Source organism: Camellia sinensis, chromosome 3 (assembly GCF_055761805.1).
Source record: "Camellia sinensis isolate YWXY chromosome 3, ASM5576180v1, whole genome shotgun sequence".
Taxonomy (NCBI): domain Eukaryota; kingdom Viridiplantae; phylum Streptophyta; class Magnoliopsida; order Ericales; family Theaceae; genus Camellia; species Camellia sinensis.
The window spans coordinates 171,729,234-171,747,043 of NC_138963.1; the positions used below are offsets into that span (position 1 = coordinate 171,729,234).

A 17,810-nucleotide genomic window follows, 5' to 3' on the forward strand; every position below is an offset into this window, starting at 1 on the left:
CCTCATTACTCAGTCGCCAAGCACATATAGTATGAATACATGTTACGGTGGAGTAACTCTTCCAAAAGAGTGACGTCATCCTTGATACATCGTACAGATATAAGTCTAGTCGCTTTGTAGCGCCTAACTCGAATTCTCTATTTGCTCGCCTTCTAGGCGTCAAATGAGATCTCGCATCTGGCTAATCATAACAGGCATAACATGGAAAGTGGTACTAATATCCATGTTTGATCCTTAACACAATCTCATCTTGGTTGTAACCAAGGCGACATATATAGTGGATTATTTAAGCCTCTCTTGGCTCCAAATAAAAATAAACCATTAGTCTCATCCTTGCTTGCTCCCAAACACCAAGGGCGATTGCTCGTGTGAGTGAGCTAATCTTGCCTACTGACATCATCATCTGCTAATCATTATGACACTAACCATAATAGTGTCAACATCCCATCATCTCATAACAAATAAGTGATCGATTAAGAAAAATTTGACCACAGCTTGCGCAATTCTAGATTCCAAGCATAACCCTTATCAGCACCTCTTGCGATAAGCATATACAACAAAATCCACCATTTGCGCCTCATATGAAGTGGTTCAAGATCACTACCTCTTGCGCAATTACCTCTCTAAAGATATTTTGGTAACCAATTTGCATTCATTCTGGATGCGACCAACTAGCGCATTGAATCTTACAAAAAGCAAATTAATATACTACTAGTAAAGCATTTTATCCATAATCTAATAAGCATGGTCAATGTCTAAATAACTCAGTTGACCATTTACCAAAGATAACACTTATCATGTCAAATACGCCCACATAGTGTACTTTAGGCTCCCACAACAAAAAAGATCAAGGAATATAGGTCATCTATTTCTCCCAAAGACAATCTGAAGATTCACTCAATAGCTAAGGCTCTGTCTTTTACCGATAGGTAAGTCAATGGATTTGCAATTTTGCATCTAGAATCATTCTAGGATATTCTTTATGTAAGTCATCGAAGACAAACCGAGAATTTTCCTAAAACAATTCCTAAGGATTGTACATCCGAGCATATAAATTACATCACCCATGTCCATCATATCTAAAATAGAGGACTGCCCACCCTAGGTGGCGACAACCTTATAAATTCCTGGCTCATAATGACTAAGTAAGGAAAAACTTCTTTTGGACCATTGTTCATGCCTCAGTGGTCTTCATCGATCATCGTTGGCCTATCATGGCTTGACGAAATCTAAGAACCACTATTTAGATAACTGTTTTAGGCTGTAAAAGATTTATTGGAACTAGCAACCTTTTTGCGCTCCTAACTTTTCACCATAAAAGCAGAAGGTAAATCCCTACGGATCTACTTATCCAATTCTCTAACGAGAAAGTTGGGTCACAATGTCCACAAATCAATGTTCCGAACTTATGTCAATCATAGCCTAAGTCAAAATAACCTCACTCCCCAGGAGGAAGTCTTCTCATGGTCTACACTTCCTTAATGGTGTGACTTTTCGGTATTTAGCGAGCCTTATGCCTCAACAATGACTATCCAAATTACGCATAACTTTATAACAGTTTTGCGTCATAATGGAAAGTCAACCAAATTATAAAAATAGTTAATTCTCAAAGACTTTGTCTTAAACTGCACAACATTGATCCACTTTCTAAAAAATAGGGGACTAGAGCCTTAGGCATTATCCTAGGCTCTTTATCATCTTGCGGAGCAATCATGAATGTTTCCCTCTCAATCACCCAGTGATGACGTGGAAAATTTTTACATTCGCTACCACGCAACTAAGAATGTAGAGTATTCTTCTCTAATGGAGTAATCCATTAGTAGGCACATCACTCCCACTGTCCCTAGGATATTGGAAATTTATTTCCATTCTCAACTAGGCTACATAGAGTGCTATGCTTAGAATTCTCTATTTTATAGAGTTCAAAAAACTCTATTCACGTCACCTTTACTAATAAAACTTTATGTGACTTAGTTACACTACCACAAAGCTGCTTACCTATATGCACATGACCCGGAGGGTTTATATGACCGCATACAATAATGCACCACACGACCCTTTGTGTTTACAGGACAGCATACAATAATGCGCTATAGAACCCTAGGTCTTAACTTCGCAATCTTATAAGAAGTAAAATAAAGATAAGCTGCTTAACGGTTACAGATCGCCCATAGATGGCTCTCCGCTAACCCATTACTCAAATGGAGTGTAAAATATGGAGGGCACTTAGTTAGGGATATAGGTAACAAACTAGTGCAATTCCCAATTGGGAAACATTTTGCGCCATTATCCACCTAACATTAACAATATTTAATTCCTTATCTCTACTACACCATTGTGTTGTTGAGTACTAGGAATAATCAATTTTCTAAGCATCTATCTCTCTTCACAGAGTTTTCTAAAATAACTCAAATAGATACTCGCCACCTTGGTCAAAACTAAAGGCACGAAAGCTATTATTTCATTAATCTCAACCTCATATGTGCTATGTCAAAAATTATCTCAAAACTTTTGACTTATGGGAGATCAAATAGTCTTGACTCAGATGCGTATCGTAATCTATAAATGTGTCGAGATTGAGGCTTAGCTATCATACCCTTACACATATCTAGTCACAAATATCATAGTGGACTAAATGCGACAAAACAAATGACCTTCTACGGCTTTCCTACTTACTTGTGCGCACCCATTCCGAACAAAGTTACACATTTACATGAGAGCAGGATGCCATAAGCGAGTGGGCCCGAGAAGGCCTATTCAAACCATCGTGTCATCATCTCATTAATGTGATTAAGTATAATAAGCCACTAGTTCATGACCAATGTCATAAACTAATTCCAATCATCTTAATGTATGAGTTCTCGAAGACAAGTTTTAAAGGTTTAGGTCAAACTAGGTAATGACTCACGACTAATTCATATTCACTAGATCATAAAAGGATGTCATAGAGATATCAAGTGCACCTAAGTCGCAAATTTAACTAGTAAGTGCTAATCCCCTGCACCTTCAAGTCAATTTTATTCTCCATACACTTTACTGCATCTAGTTGAAAGATGACGATACTCCTCTTGCCATATCTATTTCTCGCTTCATAGTTACTTGCAATTAATTCTACTATTCACAAGAATGAGAGAATAAGCTATCAACTATGACAGCTCCTGAAGTAACTTAAGCGTGAATTAGGCTAAAGAGTCTAATTCAACATAATACTCTCACGAGCCATGCGTCAAATTCTTAGAGTCATAACGACCTTGTCAGCCTTGACCTTTTCATTATTATGCTGCAACGTTTGCGCTTAGTGGTAAACGTCATTAAAAAACGTTAGCCTAGCTAAGGAATCATACAAAGAAGCCCCTCCTCATGTCTCACACTCAAGTGTGAAAACAGTAAGTGTCCAAACTTAGACAAGTTGGCAATGCTAATAGATTTTGCAGCTTCTAAGCGCTAATCTTTTCACTTAGTGTTAATAGATTTTGCAGCCACTAAGCGCTAATCTTTTCACTTCACGTGATATTTCAACACACACTATTATAGTGCATGAAATTTTGCTCTATCCACTCCCAATAATTGGGCAGAGACCAAAACACTGCTCATACTGGCTACTCATCTTATACTTAATGACTAATTTATTTAAGCTCGCATTTCTTGGATGACGTGACTCTTGAATGTTACTTCATCCAATGATGTAACATTATTTACAAGTCAAATTACAAAGTCAATCCGCGCAGCTCAATAGTCAAGATCATATACAGATATATTGAGGGCTTACTAATTTCATAACTCCAAAACTCGCCAACCAAAACTACGTAGCGTGCCGCTAACCATAACGCATACATTAGTTTTTATTATGCCAAACAAGGCAACAAAACCACGGCGACTTTGAGTCATGTTTCCTTACTTTGGCTCAATTAAGACTTGACCTAAAGTCTCCAAGACTTTTGCTCATCTAAAGAATGGGATTACATTGTTCACATTTGAACATCTTTACTAAGTCTAGGTCAACCAATTAACTTCCATAAGCTAAGTCAATTTAGAGAGAAATTTGCATTGGGATTAATTTGATTAGCATAATATAATTTTGCCACAAAAATCTAAATTAAATAGTGACAATATTACACAAGTCGTAAGATCGAAAATCCGCTATGCTCGTAATCATCTCTTGCGCCACAGGTGATAATTATCCAAAATTTAATTTAATTTATGAGCAAAATATTGATTTTCGGGAGTTAATCTACAAAGATTTCTCTCAATCGAATAACCTCCCACTGACTATGGCATGTCTAAAAGCATGATAAAAAATTCTAATTCCATGCAATAGTATCATAATGTAGATTCACAATCAATACATGCTATGTTACATTTAATAATGGAATTAAAATAAAAAATAATTAATCATGCTATTCTAATCACAACATATTACAAACCCTAAAAAAAATAATATACTGTATTTAATATTCAAATTATGTCATAACAGAAACTGTATCACGTTTGAAAATTTCTGGAAATTTTCTGAAATTTTCTGGAATTCTAAATAACTAATAAACACACATTAAATTAGAAATAAAAAATTTTAGAATCTGATAAACTGAAAAAATTATTCCAGTAAATAATAAAAACATTTCAGAAGTCTACAATAAAAAATTCAACCCCAGAAAATAATTTATGCAATATCAGAAGCATATTAAAGCATAAATAATGAATTATAATCACAGGAAAAATACTTTTTATTTTCATAAAATTTTCAAAATTTTACAAAAGATAGAAAATATAATTCTGAGTCTAACGGTACTAGCCACGCTTAAAACAAAGCTATAACGAATTAATTATGACAATTTAACGCGCTTCAGAAAAAACAAAACAAACAGACCCTTAACTTCAGCAGCCAAGCCGGCGGAGGAAAAACGGCACGGCTCAGCGCGTGCGGCGCGGCTCAGCGTGTGCGGCTCCGTTCGCGGCTCAGCGCGCGGCTCAGCACGCGGTGCGTGTGTGTGGCGCGGAGGGCGCTCGCGTGGAAAGTGCGGAATAGTGCGCACGTGGAGGCGCGTGAGAACGCATGAGAGCGCACGGAGGCGCGTAAGAGCGCGTGGAGGCACGTGGAAGCCTCCCACGGCGTCAGGTGGCGCGTGAGGCCCACCCTCCGCCTTCCAGGGTGTTTTCTGGTTCGATTTTTGTACTGCCGGACTCTATTTTTCACAATAAAAACATTTATGGTATTAAAAATAACATTTAATGAACATAAAAATGAAGTGTATCACATTTTCAATCAATGAGAGTTGAAGTGCAAAAAACCGTGCACTTCATCTTCCTTCTCCATTAATTTTCATGCATATAATGTGTATATATTTATATAAAAAAATACACATATTTTAATGTATAAAAAATAAGCACGAAAAAATCCATTTAGGCTTTTGATACCAATGTAAATCATAAAGCATTATAAATTAACGCAGCGCATAAAAATAATTCGTATCATACCTTAATGACACAACCTCGTGGGTAAATCACGTGCTTCAAAAATCTGATCAGTCAAAAAACCCAGCAGTGGAGTGATACTACAAAATGAGTATCACCCACACAAGTCATAGTGCAAAAATGGCTTGATCGTTGTTTTCTGGGAGAGAGTCAGAGAGAGAGAGTGTGAGAAAAAAAGGTTATGGGTATAAACCACATAACGTATATATGATATACGTATATCTTTAGATTAACCATATAATCTGATATATAACCAATATCTATCTATCCATCTATCCATATCTATTGATATGATCGATATAGATATCCTCAATGGTTATCCAAATAAGTTTTTTTTTCCAGACTCTCTCTCAGAAAACAACGATCAAGCCATTTTTGCACTGTGACTTGTGTTGGTGATACTCATTTTATAGTATCACTCCACTGCTGGGTTCGTTGACTGCTTAGATTTTGGAAGCACGTGATTTACCCACGAGGTTGTGTCATTAAGGTATGATACGAATTATTTTTATTCGCTGCGTTAATTTATAATGCTTTATGATTTACACCATAAGTGATGAATAAAGACAGGACCAAAATGAATCACTCAGCGGGTGTGACAGAGTGAGTGAGAGTGAGTGGAGGCAAGATCGTGATGCTGGCGGCAACGCAGCACGGGGCCGGTGATGGAGGATGGACGATGGTGGCGTGGGGAAAGGGTGGAAAGATTGGGTTGTGGTACAATGTACTGGAGAAGAAGAGAGAAAGGGAATTTTTTTGAGTTGAGAGAGTCAAATTTTTTTGTGATTTATGTGCGTGGATTGAGGAACTTTAGATATCATAAAATAATATTGTGAATTTTTTACATTATTAAAAATGGGAGAGAGATCTTAGACTAATCTTTTCTATAATTTTAGTCTGTTTTATTTCAAATTTCAAAACTTCAAATCAATTTATAAGAAAAAAAATTATAAATTAAATTTTATTTGTATAGTTTATTTTAAGGTAAATTACACTCAAAATTTGAAAAAAAATAAAGTTAGCCATACACATTTTATATAATTACGCTACCTTTTTTTTTTTTAAAAAACTAAATCGATTAAAACTAATGGAGATAGTGAGTAAATATTGAAATAACAAAAACAAAAATGCATTTTAGTAGATAAGATATGATGATATTATTTTTTTTTGTAATATTATATAAATAAAAAATTCATTCATTACAATGTTACTCATTATAGACCATTCATTTGTAAGGTCAAGTTTGGCATATTGTAAAAAAAGTTAAAAAGTCAAAAAATTACTTAAAAAGTTAAAAGTTAACACTATTCACCAAAAGTCAACAATTACGGTTGCACAACCCCCAATTCTAATTTTTCTCTACAAATCAATTTTTACAAATTTTTATTACATATTTTTCCATAAAAAGTCAAAAAGTTAACCCAAACATCCATATTTTCTTCCTCAATTTTTTAGTCCAAAAAAATAAAAAATTCACTTATTTAGGACACCCCAACAACTCCTAAATATATTTATTTATTAGAATAACACTAGTATTTAAATGGAATTTTCCTAAATATAATTTACCCTTTTAAAGAGGGAGGCAGAGTGCATGAGAAGGAAGAGCAAGTGATTGGTAATATGGTATTGAATTTTTGAACGTCAGCCAGTTTTTAAATTTTTTTTCAGCGATCGGGTCATGTAACACTTTAAAAACAGACCAAAAACCCAACCATTGGAAATTCCAATACCAATCCCTTCCTCTTCCTTCTCGCGCACTCTGCTTCCCTCACACACCTTCTCTGTTGAAACATATGCACAATATACACATATAAATCACTCATTCAATGTTCCAATCATCCCAACCCTTTCTGCTCATTACGTGTTCGACGAAATTCCCCACTCAGTAATCGCTCACTTGGGACTTTTTGTTGTTGTTGTTTGGGTTGCGTATATAAAGATATGTATGTGATAAAGAGAGATGGTCGTCAAGAATCGGTGCATTTTGACAAGATCACTGCTCGATTGAAGAAACTGAGTTATGGGCTCAGTTCAGAGCACTGTGATCCTGTACTGGTGGCCCAGAAGGTCTGTGCTGGGGTCTACAAAGGTGTCACCACCACCCAACTTGATGAATTGGCTGCCGAGACCGCTGCAGCCATGACCACCCACCACCCTGATTATGCCTCAGTACGTACTAGTGCTCGGGTTTTTGTTATCTGGGTTGCTGAATTGTGAAGTGTTTTGATTAATAAACAACTTTTATGTTATGTTTGATGTTGACTGTTAATTGAGGGATATTGATGATGGGTTTAAGTTGATCTTTGCTTATTTGTTAATTATCTGCTTGTATTGCAAAGCAGTTAGCTGCTAGAGTTGCTGTTTCCAATCTGCATAAGAACACTATGAAATCATTTTCGGAGACGTAAGTGTTCATTTTAGCTGATTTTGTTTTTTGATTTTGGAATGTTTTGTTATGGAGAAAGTGGGTTGTAATGGATGGCTGATGCAGGATCAAAGTCATGTACTACTTTTGTGATAAGAAATCTGGGCAGAAGGCTTCTCTTGTTGCTGATGATGTTTATGAGATTATCATGAAGGTAATCACTTATGAAGATTCAATTAACATTTGCTACCAAGTATTTCCATAAATCCTATGAGATGGGCACAACATGATTTATTTATATAGAATAGTAATTTGGATATTTTTCTTTTTATTTCTTTTTATTTGTTTATTTTTGCAATTTCAGAATGCTGCTCGATTGGACAGTGAAATCATATATGACAGAGATTTTGACTATGACTACTTCGGTTTTAAAACTCTCGAAAGATCTTATCTATTGAAGGTTGATGGTAAAGTTGTAGAAAGGCCACAGCACATGTTAATGAGGGTTTCTGTTGGAATCCACAAGGATGACATTGACTCTGCTATCAAAACATACAATTTGATGTCTCAACGTTGGTTCACTCATGCTTCTCCAACACTTTTCAATGCGGGAACACCACAGCCCCAAGTATAATTTAATAATGTACACTGATTTAAAGTTCTTGCTCCTTTCTTTTGTTTTTGTACCTACATACTTTCTTTGATGTGTATGGCAGTTGAGTAGCTGTTTTCTTGTGTGTATGAAAGAAGACAGCATTGACGGAATATATGATACTTTGAAGGAGTGTGCTGTTATCAGCAAATCAGCAGGAGGAATTGGTGTCTCTGTGCATAATATCCGTGCAACAGGCAGTTATATCCGCGGAACAAATGGGACTTCTAATGGCATTGTCCCAATGCTTCGAGTTTACAATGACACAGCCCGTTATGTTGATCAAGGAGGTGGCAAGAGGAAGGGTATTTTCATGCTTTTCATACTCCTGTTTTGTTTTCCCTTGCCTACAATTGGTATCTGTTTGTAAGGTTTAATTACTACTCTCTATCAACTAAAATTATGGTTCATTGATGGAGTGAACGGCGAAGCAAATTTATCTAGCCCCAAATAGTTTGTTTTTATTTATTCTATGTAATTGACTTTTTGTTGCCTTCATTTCTGTTGTACTTGCAGGTGCTTTTGCCATATATTTGGAACCATGGCATGCTGATATTTTTGAGTTTCTAGATCTGAAAAAGAACCATGGAAAGGTAATATAAAAACCATACTGAGGTCAACTTGTCAATCATATGAATTGTCAATCTCAATCTAGAAAATTTTGAATTTTGCTTATGCATACAGGAAATTCTCTATGCTGGTGTTTAAATATGAGCAGTGCTAGTTCCCTTATAGCTCTAAGGTATCTGTTAGCTTAAATACCTTATCAATATTATTTTGTCGCAGGAAGAACACCGGGCTCGTGATCTATTTTATGCTCTTTGGGTACCTGACCTCTTTATGGAAAGAGTCCGAGATGATGGGGAATGGTCCTTGTTTTGCCCTAATGAGGCTCCCGGACTGGCTGACTGTTGGGGTGATGAATTTGAGATATTATACACTCGGTATGAAAAAGAGGTAAATAGATGATTTGCCTTCAAAAAGTTCAAAAGTTCATGTAGGATTAATCATAATATTTTTTGGGTAAATTACAAATACACCCCATGAGGTTTGCTTAAAATACGAATTGCCCACGTGGTTTGGAAAATTTCAAATACTTCCCTGTCAGAATTTTTTATTTAACAGAATTAATTGAAAAAGTGAAATTGCTAACTGTTCACCTATACAATAATAAAATTATTTGAATTATTAATTGAAATAAAATTTTATCATTATTAAAAACTATTAATTAACTTGATGATTTATTAATAAAAGGACCTATTTGTTATGAAATTAGAAACCTTAGGGGGGCAAGGGGTAATTTGTAATTTAAGTAAACCTCGGGGGTGTGTTTGTAATTTACCCAATCTGTATTGGACAACTGAATCTTCTGTTTTTTGATTCAGGGCAAGGCAAAGAAGGTGGTTTCTGCTAGGAAAATCTGGTTTGAGATTCTTAGTTCTCAGATTGAAACAGGAACTCCTTACATGCTTTTTAAGGTAAACTATGAATGCAAGCTCCTCATTTTATCTATTTTTATTTATTTGTGCTGGGTTTTTATTTTTGATTTTTGTTTCCCCTTCAGGATTCTTGCAATAGGAAAAGTAACCAGCAGAACTTGGGCACCATTAAGTCCTCAAACCTGTGTACAGAGATTATTGAGTTTTCAAGTCCAACCGAAACTGCAGTTTGCAATTTAGCGTCCATTGCTCTACCACGATATGTCAGGGAGAAGGTCAGTCGTTAAGATACCTGCTTAGCCGTAATAAGCTTACTTTTCATTTCAATGGTTATATAATTGGAACTATTACTATTTTTGGTTATACAGGGGGTTCCAATTGAGTCACAGCCATCGAAGATGGTTGGAAGTAGAGATTCCAAGAACCGGTATTTTGATTTTGACAAGTTAGCAGAGGTTTGTTATTTTGTGCTCTATTTTGGACTCCTTGTTTTCATTTTGAGAATCAAAAAAATTCTAAATTCAAAGAATTTGGTATGTGATTCTTTTTTTACCTTTGTCTGCCTGCATTGGTAGGTTACTGCAACAATTACTGCAAATCTCAACAAAACAATTGATATAAGCTACTACCCTGTTGAAAAAGCAAAGAGGTCAAATTTACGACACAGACCGATAGGTATTGGAGTTCAGGGTCTTGCTGATACCTTCATCTTGCTTGGCTTGGCATTTGATTCACCAGAGGTATGGGTTTACTTTCACTGGGATTGTTTTGGTTTAGCTTAAAGTTGTTCGACTACTTTGACTTACATTCTGATTTGTTGATTGTAGGCACAGCAGCTAAACAAAGACATATTTGAGACCATATACTACCATGCACTGAAAGCTTCTTCTGCAATGGCTGCAAAGGATGGCCCATATGAGACATATCATGGGAGCCCGGTGAGCAAGGTTTGTCTTGCTCAATATACTATTATTGTCAGAGTCAAGACTGTCAAGCCACAAGTATCTTTTCTCTTTCCATAGCTTGTGTGTGTGTTTTAAAACAAACAATTAGATGGGTCAAATTGATCAAATCATTTAGGCTTCAAATGTTCTGAGTTCACTTATTTTCAACTAATTGATAGTATAGTCTTATTGGATGTACCATTCCTCATGCATTGCACTGTGACCATTTTTTATGATCTTGTGAAAAGATAGGAGAGTGGCTTTTGCAGGAATGTTCAGACTTCAAATACAATAATTATTAGAGAGCCACAATTTGTTCAGTGCATGTTACATCTTACATGCTTAGATAAATTATGTGAAATACACATGCAACAGTCCTTTATATAATATTTATATTTATCTATGCATTTCTTTCTGTCTGTCTAGGGAATTCTTCAAGTGGATATGTGGGCTGTGATGCCATCTGACAGGTGGGACTGGCCCACTTTAAGGGAAATGATTTCAAAGAATGGAGTTAGGAATTCCCTTCTTGTAGCACCTATGCCCACTGCTTCGACCAGCCAGATCCTTGGCAACAACGAGTGTTTTGAGCCTTACACCTCAAACATTTATAGTCGTAGAGTTTTGAGGTTTGCCTTTTGTCATGCATTTGGTTTGTTGAAAGAGTGACCTTGACTGCACTTATGATCTATCCCTTTCTATTTCCAGCGGTGAATTTGTGGTGGTGAACAAACACCTCCTTCATGACTTATCTGAGACGAGGCTATGGTCTTCTGCTCTAAAAAACAAGATTATTTATGAGAATGGCTCAGTTTCAAACATCCCCGAGATTCCTGAAGAACTGAAAGCTATTTACAAGTATGGATGATTTACTTGTCTTAATTATATGTTTGCAGCATCTTGTGTAGTACTAAGATAGTATATCGTAAATTATCAGGACTGTGTGGGAGATCAAACAAAAAACACTGGTAGACATGGCGATTGACCGTGGGTGCTACATAGATCAGAGTCAGAGCTTAAATATCCACATGGATCAACCTGATCCTGGGAAGCTGACTTCCTTGCATTTCTACGCTTGGTCTAAGGTAATTGGACTAAAATTTGAAAATTGATCTAATTGTTATTAATGTTAATATTAAGGCTAAGTTTGGGAAGTCCCAAATAAGCCAAAAAGCCAAAAAGTTACTCAAAAAGTTAAAAAGTTAACACTATTCACCAAAAGTCAACAATTACGGCTGCACAACTCCCAATTCAAATTTTCCTCTACAAACCAATTTTTACAATTTTTTATTACACATTTTTCCATAAAAAGTCAAAAAGTTAACCCAAACATCCATATTTTCAATCTCAATTTTTTAGTCCAAAAAGACAAAAAGTGCACTTATTTAGTCTTCCCAAACTTGGCCTAAGAGTAGTCTATGCATACATATTAGTTTCACTGTACTTTTTTAAGTACTTATTATTCAATTTTTGGACATGCAAGGGTTTGAAGACAGGGATGTATTATCTGAGGACACGTGCTGCGGCTGATGCAATCAAATTCACTGTTGATACCTCCTTTCTTAACAAAGTAATTGATATGCATGTTGGTTATTTTAAGTGGATATCCCATTGGATGTCAATTATGGTCCTCTTTGTGTGTGTGTGTGTGTGTTTTTTTTTTAAAGCTTTGAAGGGCATGGATAATTTCTTTACCATGGGGCCATTATCCAAAAGAGAGAGAACGGGGGGGAATAGCCCGAATTAACTTGAAACTATTTTTTTTCTCCAAATCGTATACAATGTCTTGACAATTTTCTTGTTTGAATGGTCCTTACACCAGACAACTAATGTTATTAGACTTTCAAATGTTGTTTGAAGCACAACATATTGATTTTATTCAATAGGACGTCCAAATGTGTCATTTATTTTAGAATGTTTTGTTTATTTTATTACACTAACTTCTTGGTTGTTTTGTTGACAAAAGGAAAATGCTGTCATTGTGGACCACGATGATGAAGCTGCTAAGGCTCAAGTGGTATGTTCATTGCAGAACCGGGAAGAGTGCATGGCCTGCGGAAGTTAAAGGCCTTTGCCCGAGAATCTAATGGAATGCTTGTTTAGTTAACAAATCGCCTTGCACAACCCAGCAGAAAATGGGTATTGTTGTAGAAGGTTTTAAAACAAGTTCAAGTCTCCAGCAACTTTCTTTATGTATCTGTGTCTTTTAAGAACTTCCATGTTCATACCATTCGACAAATCTGGTAGTCTCCATTTTGTATAGAGTTAACGGAGTTTGCAAGAACATGTGTTGTATATAAAATGGCATTTGCTTATATATTCTCAGTTGCCTATGCTTTGCCAATTCCTTAACATCTGTTTGTGTGGTGATTTTTGAAGCAAAAATCATCTTTTGATTTTGAACTTAATTCTTTTTATTCTATGATATGCACCAACTATATTTTTCATGGAGAGAAAGTAGAAGATTTTGTTATCGTTGTCACTATGTAGATTTTTAGTAGATGCTGTTAATATATATATTTTTTACTTATTTTGAGAGAAACTAGGGTTGCGTTTGGTAGAGTTTTGTAAATATGATTTGAGAGTATGAGTTGTATTTTGAGTTTGTGAGTTGTGGAATTATGATTTGAGTGTAAAAAATTTATTTGGTTATGGTTTTTGAAGAGAGTGTTGAATTGAGTTTTGAATTGAGTGTGAAATTGAGTTTTGAAAGTTTGATTTGACATGTAAAGTAAGAAAATTTGTTTGGTTATGAGTTTTGGAAAGCGTATTGTTGAGTGCATGGCCTGCGGAAGTTAAAGGCCTTTGCCCGAGAATCTAATGGAATGCTTGTTTAGTTAACAAATTGCCTTGCACAACCCAGCAGAAAATGAGTATTGTTGTAGAAGGTTTTAAAACAAGTGCAAGTCTTCAGTAACTTTCTTTATGTATTTGTGTCTTTTATGAACTTCCATGTTCATACCATTCGACAAATTTGGTAGTCTTCATTTTGTACAGAGTTAACGGAGTTTGCAAGAACATGTATTGTATATAAAATAGCATTTGCTTATATATTCTCGGTTGCCTATGCTTTGCCAATTCCTTAACATCTGTTTGTGTGGTGATTTTTGAAGCAAAATCATCTTTTGATTTTGAACTTAATTCTTTTTATTCTATGATATGCACCAACTATATTTTTCATGGGGAGAAAGTAGAAGGTTTTGTTATCGTTGTCACTATGTAGATTTTTAGTAGATGCTGTTAATATATAATATTTTTTACTTATTTTGAGGGAAACTAGATTTTTAAAATTTAATGTTAACAACAGTAGTTATACTGGTGAAGTTGATTTTAAAACAACTCGACAAACAGGCTTTTTTTTTAAAGATTTTTTTAATGTGTAATTCACTGGATGGAATGATTTGATAGTGATTTGTGAAAAGAAGAGGATGATTCATGCGGTTTATCAATTAAAGTCAAGAGAGCGGAAACAAATAATAATGTACAAGAATCATGTTGAGAAATCCTATGTATAAATTTTAAGAATGATTATTATTGTTTCTATTGTCTTCTTTCAATCCTTTTTTTCTTTCTTACTAGTCAAACAAAGATTGAAGTAATCAAATCCAAAATGAATTGCAAAACCTACATTCCAAGTATTTGTGGGATTCCTCAGACATGTTATGGTCATTGACTCCTTGTGGATATATATCATCTTGGTTTTCTCTTTTTGCCGTGATTGCTGTTGAGTTCACTTCATGAGTCAGACTGTTTAGACTTATACTTAGTTGCTTTTTGACTGTATTTTTGTTATTCTTTATTTATGTTATATGGGATTGTTTATTTATTTATTTATTTTTTAATAAAGATAAATTGAATCTCACTTTATCTACCCATTCACTTGAAACTAATCTGCATCCATTTTCACTTTCTAGAATGTTGTATTTGGTTGGAGAATTTAAACAGAGATTTGGAAAAAAAATAAAAACGATAAGTAAAATGTAAATAAAATATATCTATATTTTATCTAATTTCACACATATTTTCTTTTTATCTTTTTAAATTTTTTTCTAAATCTTCCGACCAAATAGAGCGTAAGTGTGTTTGGGCTTTTTCTAGCCGTTCAATGGCTGCCCCTGCTATAAGAGCATCTCCAATGCACTAGGCATATAATACTTGTTAGTTAAAATGCCTAGTGTGATTCACTTTTTTCAATTCCAATGCACTAGGCATATGATTAGGCATTTTGGCTCAATTCATATTCACTAGCTACATGTAGCTAGCCTTCAACGCTAGGCAAAATGTATTCAATCATTAGGATCATTTCCCTCCATCTTTATTGTTGACGTGGCATTCTATAAAATTAATAGTATTTAGATGAATAGCTAAAATAAAGAGCATGGTTGGAGTAAAAACATAAAATAGTTGATAGGCAAAATAAAATATATACTTTATAGTAATATTTAGATAGGTAAAATGCCTACTACCGTTGGAGATGCTCTAAGCCTTCATTGCTTTTTTCTCATAGTGTGTTAGAGCATCTCCAACGGTAGTAGGCATTTTACCTATCTAAATATTACTATAAAGTATATATTTTATTTTGCCTATCAACTATTTTATGTTTTTACTCCAACCATGCTCTTTATTTTAGCTATTCATCTAAATACTATTAATTTTATAGAATGCCACGTCAACAATAAAGATGGAGGGAAATGATCCTAATGATTGAATACATTTTGCCTAGCGTTGAAGGCTAGCTACATGTAGCTAGTGAATATGAATTGAGCCAAAATGCCTAATCATATGCCTAGTGCATTGGAATTGAAAAAAGTGAATCACACTAGGCATTTTAACTAACAAGTATTATATGCCTAGTGCATTGGAGATGCTCTTATGCAACTCTCCCTATCATCTAGTTTTACTACTACTTTAAAAAAAAGAAAAAGAAAGAAATTACTATCTTAAAAAAAAATGAGAACACGACATTTCTTGGTTTTGTTTTTATAGGAAATGAGGCGTAATGAAGATTAAAAAGATTTTGGGTAAATTATAAGATATGGTTTGGCAACCTTGAAAAAGTCAAAAAAATTACTTAAAAAGTTATTACTATTTATAAAAAAAATATTAAAAAATTAATATACAAATATTAATACAAATAAAAAAAAAAGCCCCAAGATTGGTACTGACGCGTGGTGGAGTAAGTGACCGGGGAAACAAAAAAAAATTATAGTAAAATATTCACTAAATTGAATGGTAAAGCTGGGCCCGTTGGGGCCCACTATAGGTCCCATTTTGATAATCTGAACCGTTCAATATGTAGGACTCGTCTAATACTATATGCTTGTAAAAAATCACGTCTATCGGATATCGCTAACTACATGATCAAATCAATTTTGTATAAAAATGGATGGTGATATAGTTAATAGTTAACAAAAAAACTAACACGATCAGATAGATATCGATATCCAATCAAAGTGATTTTTTATAAACACATAGTACTCGACGAGTTTTACACATTGAACGGTTCAGATTAGAAAAACGGGACCCGTGGTGGGCTCCCATGGGTCAAACAACGCCATCCAATCAAAACCCGAGAAGGAAATAATATTTTCTCATGTACTCACCCAGCCAGTCACCACTGCCATTCCGTATGACCTCCTACCCTATCTTCTCCTACACATTTATTTATAAAATTTTTTAATACACATTTTTTCATAAAAAGTCAAAAAGTTAACCTAAACATCTATATTTTTTTTCCTCAACTTTTTAGTCCAAAAAGACAAAAAGTGCACTTATTTATGACACCTCAAACAAGCCTCCCTTGAGGTTTAATTGAAATATAAATCACCCCTTGTAGTTTGGAAAATTACATTCCACCACTTCAGATTTCTAATTACATAACAAATCACCACTTTTATTAATAAATCATCAAGTCAATTAACAGTTTCTAATGATACTAGAAATATGTTTCAATTAATAATTTAAGTAATTTTATTATTGTATAGGAAAGCAATTATGAATTTTATTTTTATAATTAATTATTTTAAATAAAAAATTCTAATAAGAAGATATTTATAATTTTTTAAATTACAGAAATAATCTATACTTTAAACAAATTTCAAGAAGGATATCTATAATTTATCGAAAGATTTTCTATGCAGGGCACGGTGCCCGAGTTGTGCACTCTAACTTCTTGTTTTCTTATTCCCTCTTACCGATAGTTAAATATAAAAAAATAAAAAATAAAAAAAAAACTAATTACCAAATTTGGTTCTAGAAAATTAAGTTCACTTTTCAAGTTTTTTTATTTTTTGTTTTTAGTAATTTTAAAAATATTTTACGCACAGTTTTTATTTTTTAAATACACCTAATCTAAATACGATTAAAAAAAGATAATATTTGTGCAAAAAATTTTAAAAAATTAAGAGTTAACTATCTAAAAGTCCTATTTACAAATGTTATAGTAACTCAGGTCCTATTTAAGATTTTTTGAATCAATAAGTCTTATTTAGTAAAATTGAGAATATTTTTAATTTTTTCTAATTTTTAAAATTAGGAACATTATCAATTTTGCATAATAATGTTCCAAATAATTATTTTACTAATTGATGAAAAAAAATAGAACATGAGATTAAATATTTTTGCCTTTTTACTTATTGGTTTGATTCAATTATCCAATAAAATTAAGAAGATTATTAGTTTTTTTTTTAGTTTTAAAATTAAGAACGTTATCAGTTTTTTCATTTTATTTTTTTTTTCAATTTTGCACATTAATGTTCCATCATCATGCTTCTTTATAAACAAAAAATTTTCAGTTTGCACAAAAAAGTAATTTAATTTTTTCAAAAAAAAAAAACATTTTTTTGGGCACATAATAGCTAGTTTTTTCAATTTGAAAGTTGATATTTTAAAATTTTGAAAATCAAAATGAATGTCAAATCATTATGTTCCTTTATAAA

The 17,810-nt window shown here is 33.8% G+C and overlaps 1 protein-coding gene across 2 annotated transcripts; it reads left to right on the forward strand.

The window, feature by feature from the left end:
• Positions 1 to 6,995: 6,995 nt before the first annotated feature.
• Positions 6,996 to 13,189, forward strand: LOC114258763 (ribonucleoside-diphosphate reductase large subunit). Of its 2 annotated transcripts, none has more exons than XM_028198759.2 (17): positions 6,996 to 7,641; positions 7,815 to 7,876; positions 7,964 to 8,051; positions 8,202 to 8,465; positions 8,554 to 8,794; positions 9,006 to 9,082; positions 9,276 to 9,446; positions 9,875 to 9,967; positions 10,054 to 10,203; positions 10,297 to 10,383; positions 10,504 to 10,668; positions 10,756 to 10,875; positions 11,299 to 11,501; positions 11,581 to 11,730; positions 11,810 to 11,957; positions 12,356 to 12,442; positions 12,839 to 13,189. In XM_028198759.2, exons 1-17 carry the CDS (start codon positions 7,414 to 7,416, stop codon positions 12,935 to 12,937), a joined length of 2,433 nt encoding a protein of 810 aa, XP_028054560.2. In that variant the 5' UTR covers positions 6,996 to 7,413; the 3' UTR covers positions 12,938 to 13,189. The 2 variants fall into 2 exon arrangements, with proteins under 2 accessions (XP_028054560.2, XP_028054561.2); XM_028198760.2 differs by having other exon boundaries at positions 7,037 to 7,641; positions 10,756 to 10,866.
• The last annotated feature ends 4,621 nt before the right edge of the window (positions 13,190 to 17,810 follow it).

Excerpts from the sequence above, each read along its gene's own strand:
- LOC114258763 (XM_028198759.2), top strand. The coding sequence starts at position 7,414 with ATGTATGTGATAAAGAGAGATGGTCGTCAAGAATCGGTGCATTTTGAC. Across the intron at positions 10,876-11,298 it reads ATGGGAGCCCGGTGAGCAAG|GGAATTCTTCAAGTGGATAT; the intron begins GTTTGTCTTGCT and ends CTGTCTGTCTAG. Across the intron at positions 11,502-11,580 it reads TATAGTCGTAGAGTTTTGAG|CGGTGAATTTGTGGTGGTGA; the intron begins GTTTGCCTTTTG and ends TTCTATTTCCAG.